Below are 24,994 nucleotides of genomic sequence, written 5' to 3' on the forward strand. Positions count from 1 at the left end.
GTCTTTGGATCCAGGTGAAGATGGGGCATTTGACCCACCCAACATTGACAGCAACCCTGTGCCAGGAGTGTCTTTGGTAGATGACCCAGGAAGAATGCCACCAAGTATTGATAATCCAGTTTGGGAGGACATTGGCTGAGGGGTTGCAGTCGAGCCACTAAACATAGAAAATAAGCCTTTTCCTGGTTGCTCATGAGGTTGTTCTTCCTCAGGCTGATCAATCTTGACAGCTAAACTATCTTCCTTGGAAGTAATTTCTTCTGTGCAAGGTTTGACAGGACTGGGCTTAGGGGTAGATAAGGTGATGTCCCTTTCCGTTTTATCATGAAGCTGTTGAACACCTTCAGGTGATTTTGCATCTGAGGCAGAAGGTACTTCTTTTAGTGACAAGTTATCAAGAGACTGAACATCTTTAGGCAATACAACATCAGATGTTGTACTTTTGTCCCTCTGTGCTAACTCCAGTTCCAGTTCCAGAGTTCCAGTGTCTTCTGGTGGTGCTGGCACTAATATTGTGTTTTCGAGAGGTTTAACTACTTCAAGTGGTGTTATGTCTGGAGCTGTTGATTTGACATCATTGGAAGACTCAAAAGTCTCAGTGGTTTCTGCTTTTACTTCAGCTTCTGAGATGGTAGCTTCTATGGTTGAGCTCTTCTTGGTCAGGATGTGCTGTGAGTCATGTTCATCTGCATGGGTAAAATCTGCTCTAGTCAGTGTATCCTCAGGTATATCAGACTGTGAAACAATATCAGCAGGGAAAGAGTCCTTACAGGCTGGTTTGACAGGACTGGGTTTAGGGGTAGATAAGGTGATGTCCCTTTCCGTTTTATCATGAAGCTGTTGAACACCTTCAGGTGATTTTGCATCTGAGGCAGAAGGTACTTCTTTTAGTGACAAGTTATCAAGAGACTGAACTTCTTTAGGCAATACAACATCAGATGTTGTACTGTTGTCCCTCTGTGCTAACTCTTCAAGAGTTCCAGTGTCTTCTGGTGGTGCTGGCACTAATATTGTGTTTTCGAGAGGTTTAACTACTTCAAGTGGTGTTATGTCTGGAGCTGTTGATTTGACATCCTTGGAAGACTCAAAAGTCTCAGTGGTTTCTGATTTTACTTCAGCTTCTGAGATGGTAGCTTCTATGGTTGAGCTCTTCTTGGTCAGGATGTGCTGTGAGTCATGTTCATCTGCATGGGTAAAATCTGCTCTAGTCAGTGTATCCTCAGGTATATCAGATTGTGAAACAATATCAGCAGGGAAAGAGTCCTTACAGGCTGGTTTGACAGGACTGGGTTTAGGGGTAGATAAGGTGATGTCCCTTTCCGTTTTATCATGAAGCTGTTGAACACCTTCAGGTGATTTTGCATCTGAGGCAGAAGGTACTTCTTTTAGTGACAAGTTATCAAGAGACTGAACTTCTTTAGGCAATACAACATCAGATGTTGTACTTTTGTCCCTCTGTGTCTAACTGCTCAGTAGTGTTCCTTTTATAATATTGTGTTTTCGAGAGGTTTAACTACTTCAAGTGATGTTATGTCCGGAGCTGTTGATTTTACATCCTTAGAAGACTCAAAAGTCTCAGTCGTCTCTGCTTTTACTTCAGCTTCTGAGATGGTAGCTTCTATGTTTGAGCTTTTCTTGGTCAGGTTGTGCTGTGAGTCATGTTCATCTGCACGGGTAAAATCTGCTCTAGTCAGTGTATCCTCAGGTATATCAGACTGTGAAACAATATCAGCAGGTAAAGAATCCTTACAGGCTGGTAGTGTTACTGCAATGAGAGTGTTGTCTTCAGAAGCACTCACTTCTGGCAGTTGAGGCTTGCTAGGTTCATTGAGCTCCTGTTCAATTGTTTCATCTTCTGGTGAACTTGCTGCTGATACAAAAATATGGGGTAGTCTAACATAAGGCTTTGGCTCACTTGGGTAAATTTCTGTATCAACAGGAGGTACTTTTGAGTTATTAATGCCAATGTAGATTGACCTTGGATGGCTGATTTTCTCCTGTGAAATGTTAGATACAGTAGAGACCTCACTATATCCAGTGTTGACATTGTCAGATTCTGAGGATATAGTTTGTTTGATTTCTTCTGAACTTTGCTGCTGTGACATGCCTGATTCAGATAAAGCTATGTTATCTGTGATGACCCCTTCGGTATTCACTTTAGATGTAACCTTTGACAATGTTTCTGAAAGTTCTACTGAACTGGCTTTACTTAAAATTCTTTTGGATGTCATGGTATCTGGTGGTTTTTCTGGTGAAGATTCAGGAGGGGGCAATTCTTTCCCTGGTGTTTCTCTTACTGGGCTTGCATTAAGTGTTGCCTGTGGTTGCTGACAGTCTTGAGAAATAGACTTAAAATCACGCACTGGTGGCTCGCTGGAGGAAGAGGCCACAGGTGATATCATTGTGGATGTTTGAGGGCTCACACCACGTAACATTAAACCTTTTCCTTTGTATTGTGATCCAATAATTAGTGAGGGGGCTGGATCCAACTTTGTCTGCGGGGCTGCAGATTGATTGTTGGATAATTCAGATGGTAAGAAGGCAGATAGTTCTTTTGGTTTTGTGCTAACAGAGGGTTGTGAACCTAAACCACTATAAAATGAAATCAAACCCCTAAGAGAGGTGGGTTCTGCTGGTGTTGGAGATACCTCTGCTCCTTGCATTTCAGCTCCAAAGCCCTGGTTTAGATGACTACTCTTTACTTGTGTTACAGGCATTGGGCCATGTTTTGTAGGGGGTGGGGATATAAGCGCACTAATCTCTGATACATGTTGAATTGGAGCCCCAGTACTTGTGAGTACAGTTGGTGTATGATATTGTGGTACAGTGATATGGCATTGGCTTGGATCAGGTTGTTTTGTGAGTTGAAGAGGTTCTTTTGCATAATAATTTGTAGTTGCACTGCTCTGCACTGGCTGTACATCAAAAGACTGTAAAGAAGGATCAGTTATGTGTCTACCATCTGCTTTCTGAATAATTGAAGCAGACAAACACTGTGGGGTAGGAACAGTTTGGGATATACAGTAGAGTTGCGGGTTGGACAAAGGAGGCAATGCCTGTCCATTATTTGTCATTGTTCCACTATATGATGTGCTTTCCTCTATGCTCCCATAGCTGTCCACAGTTGGCTGCTTGATAAGGATTTTGGGCCTAAAGGTCATGTCATGCTGAACAATATCTTGTCTTTGCAACTTTGGAGCTTTTGGCAGAGATCTAGCAATGGATGAAGTCCAACCAATTTCCATACCAAGTTGCTGGTATTGCTGTTGTGGGACTGGATGTTGCGTTTGCAGCTGAGATATGTTTGAAGGTAATTGATCAGGATTCTCGGATTTATTTTGTTGATATGGACTGTTTAGTGAGAATGTAGCATATGCATAGTCTTGCATAGCCTGGGGAGCTACATTCTGAGGAGGCTGCATCTTCCTTTGAATAGGCATCAAAGAGGAAACTGAAGTATTCATTGGGGCAGAGTTTAATCCTATTCCTGACAGCCTTCTGCAATGTATTTCAGGTTGGGTGGTGGCATGTTTATCATTGGAATATTCCATATGTTGTATTGACTTCTGAGTTTGACAAATTGATGTATCTTCTCTGACCTTCTTAGAAGTGGGTGGAGGTTTGTATTGCTGCTCATCGTATAGACTACTCTGAGAGAGAGAAGACGCATAAGGAAAAGAAAGATCCTTTGCATCTTGAAGACCAATAATTGTGGTTTGAGGATCCACAGTTAGGTCAACAATACCCAGTATTGTTTTCTTTTTCAATTGCCTTCCAGTCTGCCTTCTTTCAAACATTTCTTTATTTGCTTTGCTATTAGTGAAATCCATGGGCTGTCCATCCTCTGGTTCAGTGTGATTACTTGAAATGTTAGTTGTATTTACACTATCTTTTTCAGAGAAGTTCACTGGCTCGTTTTGTTGGTGTGTTTCCTTATTGGTGGTCATTGAACTAGAAAAGACCTCATTACTGTGGTAGGTATATATCTGGCTTTGCAGTGTCTCAGTTGTGTTGACTCCACTCAAGGCATGCATCACTTGTTGATGTTCAGACTGCTCCACTATGAGTGGTACACCAACAGAACCATTCCTTGTTATAGTTGCTGTGTTTCTGACAAATGGCACAGTTCCAGTTGAGCAGGTATCAGGAGCTGTTTGAGATTGTTTCTGCTGTGATTTCGAAGACATATCTAGGAAGCTTTTGATGGAGTTGGCAGGTGCTGATGCTCTTTGATCTATTTCTCTACATATACTATGCACTAATCCTTGTTGCATCTGTTCTTGTGATCCTACCCATGTTTTTTGCCTTTTAGGCTGCTCCTGGAAGGGTTGTGTTTCCACAATTAGTGGAACACCAACAGAATCTCTTTGAGAATATGGTAACCTTGTCCTTACCAGTGATACTGGGTCTGAATAGTTTAGCACTATGTCTGATATACATGCCTTTGTTGACATATTTAATGTGCCTTTAACAGAGTTTGCTGGAGATGTAGAGAGTGGATAAGGTTGGATAATGGACTGTGACACGCCATTGGTCTCACTTACACTGAAGCACTGCATACAGCTCGAATGTGGTTGATGCAGAACAGGGACAATGTTTCCATCCAGGGTTTGAGGTTGCTTCGGGCATGTTGATTCCAGTGGGGTGGATTCAACTACCAGGGAAATACCAACTGAATCATTTCTGGCAACTTCTCTTGCACTTGGCTTATTAACAAGCGAAATTGCTTCACTTTGAGTAGACTCATATTCTGGCATTGTTGTTTCCAGTGTGGCTTGGGATGGCTTGGGCGACATATCCAGTGCTGCAGCTGAGACAGGTTTTGTTGAAGTGGATGTCTGATGTGTTTGAATAGTGGCTGACGACTGTAAAGTTGAGTGATTTGACTGTTCAAATATACCAGATTTGCTCTGCCAATACTGTTGTTGATATAGAATAGAATCTAAGTGGCATTGAGTCTTATTCTCAAAGTCCTGCTGTTCACTTGCAGGGGAGCTGATCTTAACTTCACCAAGAGGTTCTTCAGAAGGGATATCTACAACTAGTGGTACACCAACGGAATCTTTTCGTGCAAGTTCACGGGCACTTAGCTTGCCTCTTGTTAGTGGTATAGCTTCATGAAGAATGTCATCTGTTCTTACTTCCAGAATCAACTTCTTCAATTTGACAGATGATTTAGAAGTCATGTCTAGTGTGGCCTTAACTGTATTAGCTGGGGCTGTGGCTTGCTGAGCTGGTTTACACATTTCAAGGGATTTAGAAGACTGACCTAAAAGAGACTGCTGTCTTGGTTTTGTTGAAGTGGATGTCTGATGTGTTTGAACAGTGGCTGACGACTGTAATGTTGAGTGATTTGACTGTTCAAAGACACCAGGTTTTCTCTGCCAATACTGTTGTTGATATAGAATTGAATCTGAGTGGCATCGAGTGTTATTCTCAAACTCCTGCTGTGCACTTGCAGGGGAGCTGATCTTAACTTCACCAAGAGGTTCTTCAGAAGGGATATCTACAACTAGTGGTACACCAACGGAATCTTTTCGTGCAAGTTCACGGGCACTTAGCTTGCCTCTTATTAGTGGTATAGCTTCATGAAGAATGTCATCTGTTCTTACTTCCGGAATCACCTTCTTCAATTTGACAGACGATTTAGAAGTCATGTCTAGTGTGGCCTTAACTGTATTAGCTGGGGCTGTGGCTTGCTGAGCTGGTTTACACATTTCAAGGGATTCAGAAGACTGACCTAAAAGAGACTGCTGTCTTGGTTTTGTTGAAGTGGATATCTGATGTGTTTGAACAGTGGCTGAGGACTGTAATGTTGAGTGATTTGACTGTTCAAAGACACCAGGTTTTCTCTGCCAATACTGTTGTTGATATAGAATAGAATCTGAGTGGCATCGAGTCTTATTCTCAAACTCCTGCTGTGCACTTGCATGGGAGCTGATCTTAACTTCACCAAGAGGTTCTTCAGAAGGGATATCTACAACTAGTGGTACACCAACGGAACATTTTCGTGCAAGTTCACGGGCACTTGGCTTGCCTCTTGTTAGTGGTATAGCTTCAGTAAGAATGTCATCTGTTCTTACTTCCTGAATCACCTTCAATTTGACAGAAGATTTACAAGTCATGTCTAGTGTGTCCTTAACTGTATTGGCTGGGGCTGTGGCTTGTTGAGCTGGTTTACACATTTCAAGGGAATCAGATGACTGACCTAAAAGAGACTCCTGTCTTGATAACAATGTTCTCCTACTACCAGAGGGAATCTCGTTTTGTCTAACAGATAATTTTACCTGATTGCCTGTAATAGTATGAGAATGATATTCCTCAACAGGTAGTGAATGAATATCCTCTGTTGTTTGTCCCTGAGGCTCTGTTGATTCCCCACTATATGACAAGTCAATCGATTCATGATGACTAGTACTTGTTTGTGTCTCCTCAGAAATTAAAGTTTTTCTCTTTGTCAATGACAGTGCCTCACAGACAGGATCCACAACAGTTTGTGCAACCTGCTGGGTTGTTGTCTTGGCAGACATATCTAAGGTAGCTGTAATTGAGTTTGCTGGTGCTGTGGTCTCTTGATATTGCCGAGCCTTTCCACTAGACTGACAAGAGTGAGGTGTTAAAATTGCTTTCTTAGTATCAACAGGAATCTCCTGTCTAAAACAAGTTGTAACTATTGGTGGGCTTTGGGTGGGCATCTTTAGATGCACATTGAATGAAGAATTTAGTTGCTGAACCTGACAGTCCACTTGTTTTGTCATAACCGGGCTTACCAATGGTGCGGTACATACAGGTTGCAGTGATCCAATTTTTTCAGGGGTTTTGAGACCTCCATCAAAGCTAGATACTTTACAGGAAATATGGGTAATTGAAGAGCTTCTTGTTGTTAATAACTTTACCTGAGTGTCAGAACTCTTTGGTAATTCTTCAGACGATGTAAATGAAGGTTTGGATGAAATGTCTAATGCAACGTTGCCAGAGGCTGTAACATCAGTTTGGTTTGTCCCACTTATAGAGGTACTATGGGAGGCTAGTGGTCTTTGGATAGGCATGGTAAAAAAGGTATGGCCAACTCTAACCTTTGGACTGGACAATCTACTCTCCAATTTGCTTTGTGGATCAACTGGCATATAGTTGGTCTGAGAAATTGTTCTCAGAATTGAAACACTTGGACTTTGCTGTAATGTGCCCAGAGTGGGATATTCTAAATCAGGCCCTTCAATTTCTTCTTCCTCAATCTGTTTAGTAAGATCTACAGCAATGGTCTTGTCAGTCAAGTACACACTTGCATTAGTATCTATCTGATTTTTTTCTTTAAATCTTTTCAACTTGTACTTTGTAAAGTCAACAACTTCATCTTTTTGTGTAGATTCTAGCTTGGTATCTGTTACATCTTTTGTTTTGATATTTTTGTTTTTATTAATCGTGGCAGAGAAATCTAGAACCTTATTGGCTATTTGAGGTTCAGTAGGAGTGCCACAGTTATTATTTCTTTTGTAAAGGTGGGCTTCATTAATTGAGCTGTCATTCAGTATATGTAACTGAGGTGTACATTTCCGAGATGAATCTTGTGGCTGCTTTGAGGACAGGGAGGATGTTTGGTCCACTGCTAAACTACTGCTTACTTGGCTAATGTCACACATCCCTGTGACTGTAGTCTTATTTGCTTGTGATAATAGTCTGGGTTTTTCTGCCTGAGATGTCTGCCTTGCAAGCTGGGGTCTCTGTTGTGAAATTGAAGGCACAGCCACAGTTGTACTAGATGTAGTGGTTAAACTTCTAACAGAAATTGCCTGTGCTGAAAGAGCTGGAGAGGATTTAGTAACAGTTGGTGGTGTAGGCAGTTTCCTTCCCAACTTTACACTTTCTGGTATTTTTGAAGCTGATGGTGTCTCAGGAAGATGTTTGGAAATTGTAGAAGTATTTGAAACCTTGCTAGACACTGATGGTGATGTAGCAGGTGTTGAGGATGGAAGTAAATCAGCTTTACTTGCATCAGTGTTGGGAGACATTCCAGTGATTCCTCTGTTGGCTGAAAATATGGAGCTTGACTTGTTTAGTTGATCTGCAGGTGTATCACCGACTTGTGCAATCCTGATTTCAGGAATTGGGTAATGTCTGTTTGGAGAGATTTGTGTAGAAAAGCACCTTGAAGAAGATGCAGGTGACAGTGTAAGCACATCTTTTATCCCCTGATTTTTCCAGTATGGCCCTCCATGCCCCCCTTTCAGTGACTTAAAAGTTAGATCAGCTGCCTCCATTGGCTCCTCTTGACAGCTATTGCCATTTTGTACCGATTCCACCTTAATCTTTTTAAGCTTGTACACACTAAAGTCTACAGGCTGATCTGCTTGATAAGTTATAGATTCTTGAAACATTTGAGAGAAACTTTCCAAATTCATGTTCATTATTTTTTCACCTTTTCTTAGGGCGTAAGTTAGATCCATGGGTGCATCTGAAAGCACTAATTTATTATGTTGCTTGCCTGAAGTTGAGAAACCATTATCTTCGGCACCATTATTTTCAGCGCCAAGGGGGATTTTAAAACCACAAAGAGTTACTTTGTCGTTTTCTTTCTGTTTCATAATGTTAGCACAATTTTCAGTGATATTTCCAAGAGCTCGTAAATCCTCTGGATCAGCACAGGCATAGAGGTGTCCACCAGCTCTGTCAGTTAAGAGGGAATAAATGTATTCCTCATCTGTATAAACATAATATCCACAGTCCCCAGCCTCAGCTGGCCACCACAACCCTTGCTCCAATAGTGAAAGCCATTGTTGATACCACTCAGAATCCTCAAAGAGCATTTCATCATCTGCATCCCCTGTAGTTCCTGCAGACCTGCTTAAATCCATAGCACCACGTGTTAAATCCATTGGACCCTTTTTTTTGGCAAGTTGTTTTAAAAACTCAGTTGCTGATTTCAAACCAAAGTCTTCATCTTTCATGCCACTACTAACACCACTTTTTTCCACTACTTTGCTGAATTCCTGTACACTGCATTCTGCAAGCGAATGACGTCTATTTAACCGTGTTTGTGTTTTTTCCATGGAAAGATTCAGAGCACTACTTTCAAGAATCCAAGGTTTTCTTTTCCAATCAAGATCCTTCAAATGGTCACAGCTACTCCAGGGTTTCTTGTCTCTGCAACTCATGTCAAACAAAACAATATCTTCATCTGGCTCAAGAAAACGATTTCTGCTCTCAAAAATCTGGACAGCAGCATCCCTCCAGGGATGTGAGGGTACATTGAAGTCACTGATGTCCATTTCTATATTATTTAATCTAATATGATTCTCCAATTGAGGTGCTCTAACAGTTGATGGTATATTGCCTTGGCATGTTTGGGAGCATTCCTGAACTTGAGTGGCAAGGGCTTCAGCAAGGGCATAATCATTGAGTTGCTGCCACAGAAGAGCTTCTATGAGACACTGATGCTCATAGAGCTCTGGTGGGATAACACCATGCTCTGTAAAGTTGAATAAAAGATCCTTATAACCATACTCATGGGCTGTCCCATACAAGAGACGTTGAATTTCCTCAAGATAAGATTGTGTTGGGGAAATTGTAGGATCTTGCCAAACCTGATATTGCAGAGGTTCATTACAGATATCAACAACTTGAGTAGCTGTAACAACAGCAGTTGTGAGTGTTCCTGTACTTAAAGGGATTTCCTCCTTACTCTTTGGTATTAAATTACCAGGAAGGCTTTTTTCAGTTTCCTTTTCAGGAGCAGAAGTGCTACTGTCATTGGGGTCTGTTTTGAAAATGCTGGATAACAAACCAGTCGACGTGCTACTTGTGTTCGTTTTTGGTTCCTTCTTCCCAAGCTGAGGGGTTGATGGCTGCTGTGTCTTTGACAATGGCTCCTCTGTGACACTAAAAAGGCCTGCGAGGAAACCTTTTTGAGCTGGACCTTTTGAATCCTTATCTGTGGCCACATCTTGAGACAAATGCATCTCTACTGGTTTGGTTCTCTGAATTTGTGGTCGCCCCTGTCCTGCACGTGGCTGATGTTGTTGCTGTGTTGTTTGAGGGTTCACCTGATCAAGTGGTGATGATGACTGTTCCACAGTACCTGACATTTTGTTCATCAGTCCAGAGAATAATCCTCCTGATTCAGACTGGGCTGGATTTTGCCCTGATTTAACAGATGGTTGACCTGCCTGAGCAGGTTGAGGTGACTGTTGTTCCTGTGGTACATTTTCACCAGATGCAAGTTTCAGAATTCCCGAAAGCAAGCCTCCACTTTGACTAGGCTGTTGAGTTGCTGTATGTTGAGGGCTTGTACTTTTGCCAGGCTGTTGCTGCAGTTGAGGTGATGTCTGACCAAACAGACCAGACAAGAATCCACCTTGCTGACTGGCTTGAGACGATTGTTGACCTGAAGATTGAGCAGGTCCAATAATGTTTAATTTATTTCCCTGTTGAGACACAGTCTGGGGTGTGGGCTGTTGTGGTGCATTATCTGTAGATGCTAATTTATTAAAAAGCCCTGAAAATAGTCCACCCTGCTGTGGCTCTGGGGCAGAGGCAGCCGGTTGTGGACGTATCTGATTTTGCCTCCGCAGAGGCTGTCTGTTACCTTGTTGGGGTTGCTGCTGGTTGGCATGACTAACAGGTGGCTGCTGCTGTGCTGGAGGAGTAGGACCTGCTGATAATAGCCCAGAGAAGAAGCCTACCTGTTGATTAGGTGGTTGCTGGGTCATCTTAGGGCCTGCTCTTTGAGCCTGTTGCTTCTCTGGTTGACTCCCCACTGTAGACTGTGGGGTGCCTGCATCGGCAATTTTGTTTAATAATCCAGTAAGCATCCCTCCAGGACTACTGGTGGGCTGTTGTGGAGGGACTTGGTTTTGCGGTTGTAGGTTTTGTCTATTGCCTGGTTGGTGATTAGGTTGGTGCCCAGAATTGCCACTTTGTTGCTGGTTTTGTGAGATCTGGCCAGGGTTTGCAGGAGCAGAGTCTTGGCCCCCAATTCCAAAAAGACCAGAGAAGAAGCCTCCTTGTTGAGCAGATGCTTGCTGCACTGGTTTTTGGTTAGTCTCTTGAGCACCAGACTCTGATTGTATCTGAGATGGAGTAGGATTAGGTTCCACGATCTTGTTAAAAAGTCCTGACAGCATGTTACCTGATTGCTGATTTGGTTGTGTAGATTGTGTAGACAAAGGCCCTTTTGGTGGCTGTGAAGTAGTTTCTGTAAGTTTCAACAAACTCCCAAACAATCCACTAGGTTGAGGCATTGTTGCTGTTGCTTTTGGAGGTAGTTTTTCTGTTGTTTGGTTAGGCTGTTGCTGTTGGTTTGGTTGTTGATCTGAGACTATAGGCTGTCTTAGTTGCTGGTTAGGGGGATGTGCTTCTGTTGAACCCAATGTAATCAATCCCGACAAATTCCCTGCTGACTGAATAAAAGGAATAGTCCTTTGACTCACGTTTTCTTCAGGTACTTCTGTTTTGGCTGTATGGTCAGCTGCATCTGCTTGTGACTCGGACTGAGTTGGTTGAGACACTGTTACTGTGTCTGTAGCTTTTTTCAAGAGCCCAGATAAGAGTCCTCCAGTTGGTGGCTGTGCAGCAGCAGGTTGTCCTTGCCTTTTAGTTGGATTTTGGCCAGATTGGCCTCCTGGCAATGTTGACAGTGACTGATTTGTAGGAGCAGAAACATTATCAGAGGTAAATTTTAAAAATCCAGACAACAGTCCTCCTGTTGCGGAAGAATTCTGTGTTTGGGGTGACTGGGAAGGTGATGAAAATAGGCCTGAAAATAGCCCACCTTGTTGAGGCTGATTATCCCCTCCCTGGGCTTTCTTGTCAGACAACATGTCTTCTGTTGATCCGAGTTTCAACAATCCAGAAATAATTCCTTGAGCCTGTGAGGCTTGTGGTTGTGATCTGGCATGTTCCACAGGCTTTGGCAGAACTTGATCTTTAGATGCGACATCTGCTTCAGGCTGGACATCTGTCTTGCATTGGGGATCATTTTCAGACAATGTTTGCTCATGAGACAATAGTTCTATTCTGCAGACAGTGCTTTCCTTTGTTTTAGGAACCATTTGTTCAGTATGTGGCTCAGATTGACCACTAGCTTTGGTTAGCATCACGGTGGGAGTCATTTGTAGTTTTGCAGGTTCCTTAGCAGGTTCACTTGGGGCTACCTTAAACAGGTTTGAAAACCATCCAGTTTCTGTGTTTCCTTTTGGTAGACTTTCAAAAAGTGCAGCCCGACTTGGAGAGGGAGTTCTTGCAGGGCTGGGGGATGGACTTTTTGGCGGGGCATTGGCATCTTCACCAGATGCAAATTTAAGAAACCCAGATAGCATGCCTCCTTCTGTTTTTGGTGGGGTTGTTGTGGAACTATTTTCAGAAGAGAGAAATGGAATTTTGAGTTTGCCGCCTAAAAATGACTCCTCTGCAGGCTTTATCTCAGTCTGTGAGGAATTCTCAGGAGGAACTGCTGATATGAGGTTAGAGAGAGAATTTCTAAAAGGACTGAAGAATCCTGTTTCCTCTGAACTGCTTTCAGGTTTTGGTTCAGATATTGCATGAGTTCTTCTTTGCTGAATATCAGGTAGCTCACCTGATGACTCTGTCTCTGGAAGAAGCTCTACTGACCCACTTCCGGTTTCTTGCAAAAGCTCAATTGATCCACTTCCTGTATCTGGCAAAAGATCAACTGATCCACTTCCCGAACCTGGTCTCGTCTCACCTGATAACTGTTGCTGTGTTTGAGAGCCCTCTATATTAGGACTTGTGGATCTGTTTACAGACCCTTGTTGGGATTCATTGCTTGTAGCAGATGCACTTATTTGCTCTGATGGCTGAGGTGATGGATCTCTAGATGACGGTGAACTGGAAAAAAGTCTCAAAGGACTAAGCCTTCCCAACATGGATTCAAACCCAGATGTAGATTGAATAGCAGTGGTTGCACTGCCTTGTGCCTCTGTGCCAATGTGTGTTGGCCCTTGACCAATGTCAGCTTGCTGACTGGATTCAATGGTTTGAAATGGCAAAAGAGACTGAAGGGAGAACTTTTTTTCTGTTGTGGGCTCCTGAGGGGCAGGAGGAACTATGGCTACTGGAGGGGAAGTACCACCACTTTTAGGGATAAATGAAAGCAGCTTTGAAATACCAGACACAGGTTGGGGTGATGCTTGGGAGGTAGGTGGATCTGTTTCAGTGGTACCAGAGGTATCTGTGGCTTCAGTACTAGCTTTAGGGATTAAAGAGAGCAGTTTTAAAATACCAGAGTCTGCCTGTGGTGGTTGGGGGGATGAAGTTGTGGCAGAGGCCTCTACCTCAGTTGTAGACTTTGATCCTGTGATTGTACTGAATAATGAACTCATGGCATTCTTTACTCCAGCTATGCCCTGTTCAACAGCACTGTCCTCTTTAACTTCAGGTTTGGCTTCAATGCTATTACTGTCCCCAGTTTGTACAATTGCAGCATCTGTTGGCAGTGCTGGGAGTTTTCTTCTAATTGGTTTAGGCATTGATTCATAGTTGTTGATTTCCTCCTCTTTTACGGCCAGGTATTCAGACACTGAGTGAACTAAGCTATGAAGTTCATCCATTGCATCTACATATTCATCCCTTTGCTCCTCTTCAGGAGACATTGGATCTTGTCCACGACCTGTTCTCCCTTTGCTTGAATAGCCTTGTCCTCCAAAAGGTGATATATATTTGCTAGTGTAGTAGTAATTTTCATATTCATAACTAGCATCCCCCTCAGTGAATGTCAGGTCATCTAGTTCCTCCTCAGATCCAAAGGAATACTGCATCTCATCCGAACCAATAGAGCCATATTCAACCCTCTCCCTGATCCTTGCAGCCTCTTCCCGAGCAGCCTCGTCATCACAAAAAGCCGCATAGTTCTCAAGTGTGTCCTCTAAGGCAGTTTTGGCCCACAGTCTGGTCTTGTAAAGTAGACATTTTCTGTCTGTCTGCTGTTGTAGCTGCTTGACAGAGGGAATTATATCAATCTCAGGAGGGGACGATTCATCCTCAAAGCTGCCGGCTTCCTTATAAACTAACCGCACTTCTCCACTACAAAAGCCTTTCCTCTGTCTGTAAGGCCTGTCATTCGCCTCCTCCGTATCTTCAGGGGATAGTGCATCACATTCTACTGTCTGATAGAACCTGCTACCTTTGGACTCACAAGGGTTGTCACTGATCCGGTAGATGATGCTTTTATCTTCGTCCTCCCACATTTTCTGCTCAGCGTCCAAGTAATCATCCAAGACACCTGAGTCAGGCACTTTATATTTATTCTCCCAATCCTCCACACCCATTCCTGAGTCAACGGGGATTATTTTTACTCCACCCTGACTATTTGATCGCCTGGATTCAAGAAAAAGAAAGTGCCATGCAAGAAGCAGTGGAACACGATGCAGAGAAAAAGAAGAAAGAAAGAGAAATTAAGCCTTGGACATAATAAAAATAAAAAAGAGCAGATCATGCAAAGAAAGTGTTCATGCAAGTAAAGAAATATAATAGCAAATGAAAAAAGAAAAGTACACTTGTGGAAGGAAAAGGATGTTGTTTGACAATGTACCAAATTGTCTTTCTTTCTATTGTTGTCACAAAGTTGTCAATGGGTTCTGCTATTCTTGATAACTTGACTCCTCAAAGCAAATAGCACAGATTCATGAGGTCTGTGAGTGGGTGTGTGTTTACCTGGGCCCCCTTATTTCTCTATAGTCTAGCTCATAGCTTTGTATAGAGTCAGCCTCCCTTGACAGGGTTTGATGTTGGACCCTGCGTCCTATAGGGTACTGGTGCACTGATGAATTTGTCTGGGAGGTGTTGTGGAACCGTGGAGGTCTGTTGCTAGTTTCACTGCGGTAGTCACTATCACGGTCATCCACTGCACTGTCGTGGTCATCAAAAGCTGGGCAAAGACAATACAAACTGTTTAGTGAAACACAAAAAAGATAATATCTAAAATGTACAGTATATTTTAAAATTATAATTCTCCCTAAGTGATAAAGTAGACTTTTTAGATAATACTCTGCTTTTGTTCATCTATTTGTTTAATTTAATAGAAAAGCCCTCTGGTAGACATAAGTATTTGACAGTCTGCTAACAGCTCATAATTACTGTGTAAAACCTTATCCTGCATCCACATTCCTGTTGTACTGCAGACCTGCCATTGTATGCATCCAGTAGAGACAAATTTGTAAAGTGTAATTCAAAAGAAATGGGCAAAAGTTACATTTGTACCATTGTCATGCAGTAATCTGAAATGTAGGCTGCTAGGAAACTGCTGTGATGCAAGGAAGACTTTCAGACAATAAAAATGTTTGAATAAAAGCTCCCTCTTGTGGTAGCAGGCATGCAATACAAAAAGCATGAACACCAAACTTACAATGGACAACAAGACATTGGAATAAAAGAAACAATGTACTTCAATGCCTCATAAAATATTACAACAAAATTGGCACCCACACGTTATTTTGTATTTCGTTTAGGAGGCTACATCTATGCGAAAATTCAAATACAATGACGCCAAACAAAGACACAGACCAAACATGCAGTGATTCTTATTGAAAAGGAACGGCAAAGCGGAGTCCTGTACCACGCAAAAGTTAAATGAATTACAAGTCACAGGGAAAAAGAACAACAACTATACGTACTCTGCTGGTCATTCCATCCAAAATAACTCCAACTGCCTGGATGTAAGTGTTTCAAAGAATTCAGAAAGAAAAGTGAACTTCATTACTGAAAAATCAAGACAATAACTGTAACTGGCCAAATGTGTATGTAACATGTAATTGGACTGAAAACACCCAAATCTGTAAAGCTTGATGGAAATGATGAATGGTTATACCAGTATGAGATAAATTAGAACTAAGCTAAGAAATGTGATGAAGTCACACAAATGAATGTGATGACTGAGTTAATTTCCTGTAGTACAGAGTGAATGATCAACATTATACCAACACAACAGCAAAATATTTGAAAAAGTATTTTCACAAAGGTAACATCAGTGTTCAACAGCCAGAAAACGCAGCTCTTTATAATTACCATTAACAGTGGCTGGTGCATACAAAAATCCTCTTTAGTGTGCAAACAGAATACGTGATTTTTTGGAAATTAGCGGCCTTGATGTTTAAATGTACAAGTTAAAATGCATTAGCACTTGACTGGTGGCTGAATTGTGTTTTCCTGCTCATGAAACACAAGAATGAATGTGTCACTCAGGGTGAAATGACACGTTAGACAGTTACACATAAATGTTTATGTGAAAGTGCTATGGCATGAATGTTACTTTTATACTCACAGCACTGAGAGGGAACAGATGCCATTTGTCTTCTCTGGACCTCTTCCTGCAGTGGATACTGCCACAATAGAAGAATTGAATTGATTAGAGAAAGAGAAATTTTGAAGGGGTTAGTGAAACTGAATAAAAATGATTTAATGCTAAAAAGGTACATGTCAGTTATTTTAGGATCACCTGTGAAGTAGTAACTATTATTATCAATTAGATGGCAGCAGAGAGCCAACACAAACTGCAAAATCACTGAGAAGAGTGCACATTGTGACATATTTGGTACAACTAAATAAATGAGGAGGCTGCTATAAAAAGCATACAGAGTCATAGTCTGTGCATATAGCAATCTTGTAGATAGCACAGTTCTACAAGACAAAGCATTTCTTTAAAATGTAGGCTAAACTAAATTAAATGAAAACAAAATGTTAGAGATTCAGATGCATTGCAGATTCTTGCTCACATAAAACCTGAAAACATGTAATGTATTTATCAGTTTTACATATATAAATTCACTTTCTACTGCGTGCTCGCTGAACTTCAGTTCAAGATGGGAAAACTGTTTAAAAATCTTTGAATATTTATTTTACAGAAGTTACACAGAGTGATCTGGTACAGTAAACTTTAGTGCAAATTAACTTCTGCTTTTGCTTCTACTCTCACGTCTTTTTGCATTATGGATGCAGGAAACAGTAAAAGCATGACAGAGTAAAGCACCTTATTAAAATTGTAATTATTCATATTGTGTTTTTACACACAAAGCTAGAATGCTATTATCCTATACTGATTGTAAAATTGAGTTTCAAAAGGACATCAAGGGTTCATATTACCATTATCCTTTAAAACTTCGTCCACAACTACCTACTTTCAAGGCGAAGAAAAAGGAAGTCTGTCCTAGTTGGGAATCTCCACAGTTTTCTTAGCATTAAGATCCCCTTTGAGACTCCTGAATGAACTGTGTTCTAACATCTCTTATGCCTTTGTAATTTATGACTTATTAACAGGAAATAGACTTTTTAGTAAACTTACCTCGTCATGTATCCGCATGGTGTTGATCCGCTCCAGTTTACTGGTCCAGTACTGAGCCTCGTCTTCTGGGATATCTGGACAAACAGATTAGACAGAAGAAATAGATGGAATAAAATTGAGTGACGGCAAAATATTTAGAGGAGAGTGCCAGAGAGGGTGGTGAAAGAGGGGAAGTTGAGGAAATACAGACGCATGGGATGGAGGGATAGGTGGAGGGATGGATGGTAGAATTGGAAGGGGTGATGAAGAGAGAAAGTAAATAATGGAGGAAGAAGCAGAGTGCAAAACACAGAATGTGAGGCAAAGTGGAAGCCCACAGGCACTGTAGCTCCACCCTTCCCTCAATGCCCTCCATGATCCCTATCCTACCCTGTCTTATCCCATCCACATTGCTTGATGTGCTCCCACTTATATTCATGCATGTTTAATAGCTGATGAGGAGGTTTCCTTTTGGGGGCGCAGAAATAGAATAAACAACCACATCAGGGACCTCACAGGTCCTTACCAAAGAGTATAGGTAAAATGTAAAAGCCTGACTACGGTCTCTGCCATGTTCCCAAGTAAAACATTTCCTGGTTATGTGACAGAATAGTATGTGGCATATCTAACGACCAAGTGAGATGAAGACTGTTAAGAGAAGCAGATCTGACATTAGGAAAAAAAAAAAAAAGAGACAGAATCTGAGTTAGAAAAATTGACTTAAAGCTTGAGAATAAGAAACTTACTCTCAATATAAAAAAATATTTAATTTGGGACTTTTAAACTGGTCACAGCTGTGCACCTATCCTATGCTTGCTGTGTGATTTCATCGGAACCAGAGGTGTTTCCGAGGGCCATTGCCCAAGCAGCAAGGTTCATACCTAACCTGTCAGACATCAGCACCCCATTTAGCCAGGCAATGTCATATTGCAGATACTTTAAGTTGAGCATTCCTCAAAGAGCAGAAATAAGATCTGCTGCAGAAAGAATTGTAGGTGAACTGGATTACAGTACACCTCAACTCAGCAGCCCATTTCAGAGGAATAACTGCAGAAGATCAGTAGAGCAACAGCAGAGGAACCTGAAATGCAGCTACAGACAGACATAACACTGAATGGACGGCCGAATAAAAGAAGAGCAGAATCAAAGGAAATTCAGCCGTGTTGGAAATTTAAAGATGAAAGCACCAACACATCTGGGTTGATGCTCAAAGCTGCAAAGCTCTTTGTTCCATATCAGCTGAGACAAACAAAATACTTAAGAAAATCCATGAGCCACACTTGGGAATTGTTAAGTGTGAAGAAAGAGCCACCGACATTCTTTACTGGCCAAACATGCCTTCATATATCGAGGAGACTGAATCTCAGTGTGCCATTTGTAACGAGAACAGCAATCATAGAGCTGTTACTCTTACACGTACTACTATTACTACTTTTCAAAGTTCCTAGAGATCCCTAAATTGAGGGACACCACCAGTTGCAGTGTCATTATTGCAATGAAATTGCAAAGTCTGCAAAGCATTGCATTCCTGATGTCATCATCTCAAATAATGGTCCTCAGTATTACAGTGGTCAATTCAAAGACTTTTCAAAAAGCTGTTAAATCAGGCACATCACGTCCAGTCCCAGCCACGCCCAGTCTAAGATGAGTAGAAAGAACTGCACAGCCTATTAAAAATCAGCTAAAAGTGTAATAATGGCAACCTCTACATTGCACTTTTAGAGTATCGCAATACACCACTGGGCACCACCATCACAGTTGGTGATGGGAAATCCGCTGAAAAGAAAACTGCCTGCTCACTCCAGAGGGATCAGCAGGTATGCAGATGCAGAGAAACAAAAACTAAAAGACAACTATCTGATCTGCAAGCTGGAGAGAATGTCAGGATATCAAGAGGAGAGATATAGAAAGCCAGCTGTGATCCTGCACAAACATGAGCAACCTGCAACCTTTTGTGGTTCGCACACCAGAAAATCCTTCCATCTACAAATTAGCAGGACGTTGAAATGAACACTGACTCACGAACGAAAGACTACAACAAAGGTAGTCTTGTATTGCCAGACCTTCCTTCACAGGTGGAGGAGGGTCTGGCTAATCCACACAGCAGTCCAGGATGGGAGAAAAACATGCTCTGGTTTATTGGCATTTCTTTAAACCAATCACAATCGCCATAGGCTGTGCTAAGCGCCGGACAGAGCAACGGTGCCGCTGCAAAATTTCAGGTTTGTTTTAGTCAACAGAAAACTCAGATAGGACAGATAGTCTAGCTAGCTGTCTGGATTTACCCTGCAGAGATCTGAGGAGCAGTTAACCATAGTCCTCATAAATCGGCAAGAGTTCACATCCGGAGCAATCCCGGATGTGGAACGTCATGGATATAGACTACAACAAAAGTGACAACAAACAGGCAACACATAATTCATCTGAACACACAGAATACTCATACTGTGCACCTGTCTCTTTCTTTGACCTCACACAGTCTCTTTGCCCTCACGTCTCTCCCTCTGTGCCTCACCTTCAACTCTCCATCACAGTTTGAAAACCCTGGGGGTTATTCTATAAACAGGTGTTTGTGAATGTGTTTCAGTATGACTCATTGTGACAATGATGACCAAGAAGACCTCACTATTGATTAGTACCTATGTTGGATGTCAATTATTTTAACATTTTAAAAGGGTTTGTCGAAGTTTGCTAAAACAGGCAAACTACTATCTTATCTCCATCTTCAGGCCTTGGCTTTTATGTCACGACTAGCGGACAGCAGCATGAACTAGTGCCATCTTGACATCAAGTGAGTGTTGAATAGCTTAAAAGCAGGCAAGACGGCTCGCTGAGATTAAGAGTTTGCTGAGGAAACATAATGGCCTAAGGAAATTTTGCTATTTAGGGGGTTACACCTAAATGAAAAGAACAAGAAATAAGGGTAAGAATAAAGAGTGCTGAGGAATACTTAGGATTATATTTGGGGCAACGTTACCAATGAACAAACTCTAATAGACTGTACACACTGCAATTTTGTCATGTTCAATAAGTAATTGTATTCTTTTTGATTAAGTTGGCTTTCTATGATTTGATTATTTTAGCTAAAATATCGCACATTTTACAATTTTTTGTGAGTTGAATATGCTGACCTGTAGCAGTCTATCAGAGCTTTTGTTAATGTATAAAGTGGTAATGGAGTTTAAATGTTTATTCTTTATCAGTCTAAGGTTTATCATACAAGAGGCTACAGTGCTATATTCTGTTCGGATAATAAAAGTATGGTCATGTTTTTACATTTCCTTCTGTAGATCTTATTATACTTTAATGGAGATTACAGCACCATGCTAAACCATCATTCAGCCAAGGATGCTCTTGTATACTATCAGGTTTTCTAAGCTGCATTAACTCCTGGCTCTGAGGCTATGTGTTTGTGTGTGATTTTGTTTTTTGAGCAAATCTGTATTTGTGAACATAAGCATACCAAAAGGCAGCTCGAAGCGGGTGTCCAGCAGCACTTGGTGTGGAGTTGGGTTGCTGGTACCACAGATCTCGTCCTCCCTCATTAAAACCTCAGAGTCAAGCGACGTCCACTCTCCTGGTCCCTCCTGACAAAGAGAGACACAGAGAAACAGATACATTTACTCATTGAGAATCAAAGCATCCACATGGTAATTGAGGGTGTGGGTGAACTGAGGAGAAACACAATCAATAAACCTGAGCAAAAGTGAAGAAGCCAGGAACAACTGGGGGCTGCAATATTAATGACTACACAAGGGCTGCAGCCTCACTTTAAAACTCTCCAGAAAATGTAATGAGGTCTACCACACCAGTATGTGCTGCTTTATGTATATATAAACAAATTATAAAAAAATATTTATTTCATTTTATCTATTTTAACGCTTATTCATGAGTACACAACAGCCTATAGTGAGGGATGGCAAGGTGGCATAGACACATTTCTCTACCTTTCTACTTCCTGTTGCTAAGGTATAGTAATTGGGTAACACTTTATTTGACAGTATCGACATAATTGTGACATGACACTTTCATAACTATGACATGACACTGTCATGAATGTGTCATAAACCTTATAAACAAGTCATAAACGTTTATGACTTCTGTCATTAAGTGTCATTCAGTTTTTGTCATGACAAGTTGACATTGTTTGGGTTGTCTTGATTATGACAACTTGACATTAATCAAAATGACATTACCAGAAGTGGTCTTGGTCATGACAAGTTGACATTAAATTTGTCTTGATTATGACAACTTGACATTAATGAAAGTGACATTACCAGAAGTTGTCTTGGTCATGACAAGTTGACATTACATTTGTTTGGGATGTCCTTATTAAGACAACTTGACATTAAACAGGATGACATTACCAGAGGATGTCTTTGTCGTGACAACTTGACATAAACAGAAACCAAGTGCTAGAATTGGTCTCTAACCTTGCACATCTAATTATAATAATCATTATGTCAACGTGTCATGAATACAACAAGAGAGGTGGATTTTCTGTTTGTGTCAAGTTGTCATGACAAAGACATCCTCTGGTAATGTGTCATATCATAGTTATGACAGTGTCACGTCACGATTATGTTGATACTGTCAAGTAAAGTGTTACCAGTAAGGGTAAGGCAAGCTATGACATATTATTTGTAAAAATACAAATGCACGTCAAATTACAGCAGCCGAGAAGAAAACATTCACAAAAGTTAGAAATTTCTAATGTGCCATCAGTAAATGTGCTTTATATACCATTAAAAAAGTGATGAAAGGATAGGTTCATAATGTTTTAAAGTCTATCCTAAAACAACCTGATTGCTGTAATCATTCCTCCTGTTCATACTGGCCATAAACAGATCCCTCTCTAATGCGTTTCCAAAGTCCACAGTCTTTGTTCTGTAGAAAAATGTATTTGAAAGTTGAGACAGTGGGGGTCCGGGGTCTTGCTGGTGAGGCTGACAGCAGAGGGGAAGAAAGTGTTTTCATGGCATGATGTTTTGGTCCTGCCAAAGGGGAGAAGTTCAAACCGTTTGTGTCCGGGCTGAGAGGGATCGCCAACAATCTTTCCTGCCCGCCTCAGCGTCCTGAAGGCGTACAGGTCCTGGAGAGACGGCAGACTGCAGCCAATCTCAACAGCCGGAATAAACAGGAGGAATAGTAACAGCCCGAAAACATGTTTCAATGTTCAAATGGGCATGTGAGTATTGTTTTATTTGAGGGCTGATGAAGGCTGTGAGATGTGATTGAAAGCTCTGAATGAACTTCTGTTCTCAAGACAAACCAGATCTTGTGACTGATGTCATAACAATATGACATTAACTTGTGTTTTTGTAAGGATGAAATGATGACGGTGTGTTACCTCGTCAGACTGTCGAATGGTGTCCAGGGGTATCAGTGCTGTGCCGATCATAGTGTCCCAGATCAAACCTTTATTCCACAGCTCCAACACCAGACCTGACTCCAGATGATTGATCTCACTGTAGAAACAGAAAAACACACGGCATTACATACAGAGTAAAAGTTCAAACCTGGCATCAAAATTACAAAAGACCAAAGACTATTTTCCTTATTCCTTACATAAAGTTAGAGTTTCTTTAGTTGGTGCTTATTTCTTTGTCAATTTAGTAATGGTAACTATCAGTGCTCATTCTAACGACCCATTTCTTCTTCTGTATATTATAAACTGTAAATTCTCAACTGGAGGATGTTTCCCAAGAAAGATTGACTTGACACTGAATCTGCAGAGGAGACTAAAAAAAATCTTGGATTAATCAAAATATGAATGTTGTGGATTATCATCCTCATTTTCAAGTGCAGTTTCTCCACAACAGCAAACAGAAAATGTCCAAAGTCTAAGTGGTGTTAGGGTGTTCAAGTGTATTTATGTATACAGTATACAGTTGTTGTCATTACAATCAACAGTATAATATTCACTAAATTAAGTGGATATCCGGTTTTGGGGCAAGGTTTGCACTTCAAAATATGCATGAACCTACAATTACACAAATTTAGCTGACATGAAGTATGGACTGCTGCTTCACAAGCTCAGTGTTCCTCTGAGTCACTCTTCATGTTTTGTCTATTTTTAAATGCACGATATCTCAATCCAAGATATTCTTTTATTAGCAGACTTATGAATAAAAGACACCACCGAAACACTGTTTCCTTGTCACTGAATTTAAAACTGAATTAGGTCCATATTTTACCTGTGTTTTAATACACATACTGCCGTGTTTCATTGGCCTTAGTCTGACTCAACAATACAGTGCCTTTCCTCTCCCATCAGGTCAGTAAGTGGGCCAGACTTATTTCAAAGTAGTGAGGGTGTAGGATGACAGCTGTCATTTTCTGAGAGATGTGTCTTAAAAAGAAGACAGCAGCTAAACTGTCTCCCCTCCTCATCTGCATATTCATATTCACAGCCCCATTCATATTCATATTGCCTCCGTTTGGCTGTCAGTCATCTCTGATGACACTTCACAGCTGGGATGATGTAGAGAAGGGGGTGGGTGGGAGAATCTGGGTGGAGTGTGTGTGTGTGTGTGTGTGTGTGTGTGTGTGTGTGTGTGTGTTCATGGAGCTACTTTTCACACACTGAAAAAGTCAGCCAGCTGAGCGAAGAGTCGAGTCAAAAAAGTTGACGTTCCTACATATTAGCATGATTACCTTTAACTATCTCCATTCATGTGTTTGCTTGTTTACATGCTTGTGTGACTGTGAAATCTTTCTGAAGATTTTGCAACAATGGTTAACTAATGTGGAAGAGATTGTATTGTGCCAGCAAAGATTCTTGAATTTAGAAAAGTGAAATGAGAGCAGTGGCCAGACAAGGGTCCAGGTAGCTGAAGCATTGTGTCTTTTAACAGCAAATTGTAATCAGCATTTCACCTGATGGAACACAATATGGCTGAGGCACCAACATTTCCAGTCATCTGCATCCAAAAATGTGTTTGGACCCAAACCGTCATGTGCATATCAGGAATGAGCTCCAATCCAATCTGCTTTGAATTCTTTATTCATTATTAAGAGAGCTGCTTTCCCATCATGAATGCAACCAAAAAATAATACGAAAACAAATATTGATGACTGTTGGTGGTTTTTAAAAATATATATAGATATTAGACTTTATGATTAAAATGTATACAGTACAGTCCAAAAGTTTGGACACACCTTCTCATTCAATGCGTTTTCTTTATTTTCATGACTATTTACATTGTAGATTCTCACTGAAGGCATCGAAACTATGAATGAACACATATGGAATTATGTACTTAACAAAAAAGTGTGAAATAACTGAAAACATGTCTTATATTTTAGATTCCTCAAAGTAGCCACCCTTTGCTTTTTTGATAGCGCTGCAAACCCTTGGTGTTCTCTCAATGAGCTTCATGAGGTAGTCACCTGAAATGGTTTTCACTTCACAGGTGTGCTTTGTCAGGGTTAATTAGTGGAATTTTTTCCCTTATTAATGGGGTTGGGACCATCAGTTGTGTTGTGCAGAAGTCAGGTTGATACACAGCCGACAGCCCTGTTGGACAACTGTTAAAATTCATATTATGGCAAGAACCAATCAGCTAAGTAAAGAGAAACAAGTGGCCATCACTACTTTAACAAATGAAGGTCAGTCAGTCCGGAAAATTGTGAAAACTTTGAATGTGTCCCAAAGTGCAGTCACAAAAACCATCAAGCGCTACAACGAAACTGGCTCACATGAAGACCGCCCCAGGAAAGGAA

General features: G+C 41.1%; 1 protein-coding gene across 1 annotated transcript in view; it reads right to left on the reverse strand.

Annotated features, from left to right (window-relative positions):
* Positions 1 to 1,484: 1,484 nt before the first annotated feature.
* LOC120561066 overlaps positions 1,485 to 24,994 on the reverse strand; it is an 82,575-nt gene continuing 59,065 nt past the window's right edge. The window contains exons 4-10 of the mRNA XM_039804032.1: positions 22,620 to 22,737; positions 20,733 to 20,856; positions 17,291 to 17,364; positions 16,274 to 16,331; positions 15,627 to 15,662; positions 14,668 to 14,881; positions 1,485 to 14,331 (exon numbers count right to left, since the gene is read on the reverse strand). Coding sequence (XP_039659966.1) covers positions 1,485 to 14,331; positions 14,668 to 14,881; positions 15,627 to 15,662; positions 16,274 to 16,331; positions 17,291 to 17,364; positions 20,733 to 20,856; positions 22,620 to 22,737 — 13,471 coding nt within the window. The remainder of the gene's footprint in view (positions 14,332 to 14,667; positions 14,882 to 15,626; positions 15,663 to 16,273; positions 16,332 to 17,290; positions 17,365 to 20,732; positions 20,857 to 22,619; positions 22,738 to 24,994) is intronic.

Source organism: Perca fluviatilis, chromosome 6 (genome assembly GCF_010015445.1).
Source record: "Perca fluviatilis chromosome 6, GENO_Pfluv_1.0, whole genome shotgun sequence".
NCBI classification, from domain to species: Eukaryota; Metazoa; Chordata; class Actinopteri; order Perciformes; family Percidae; genus Perca; species Perca fluviatilis.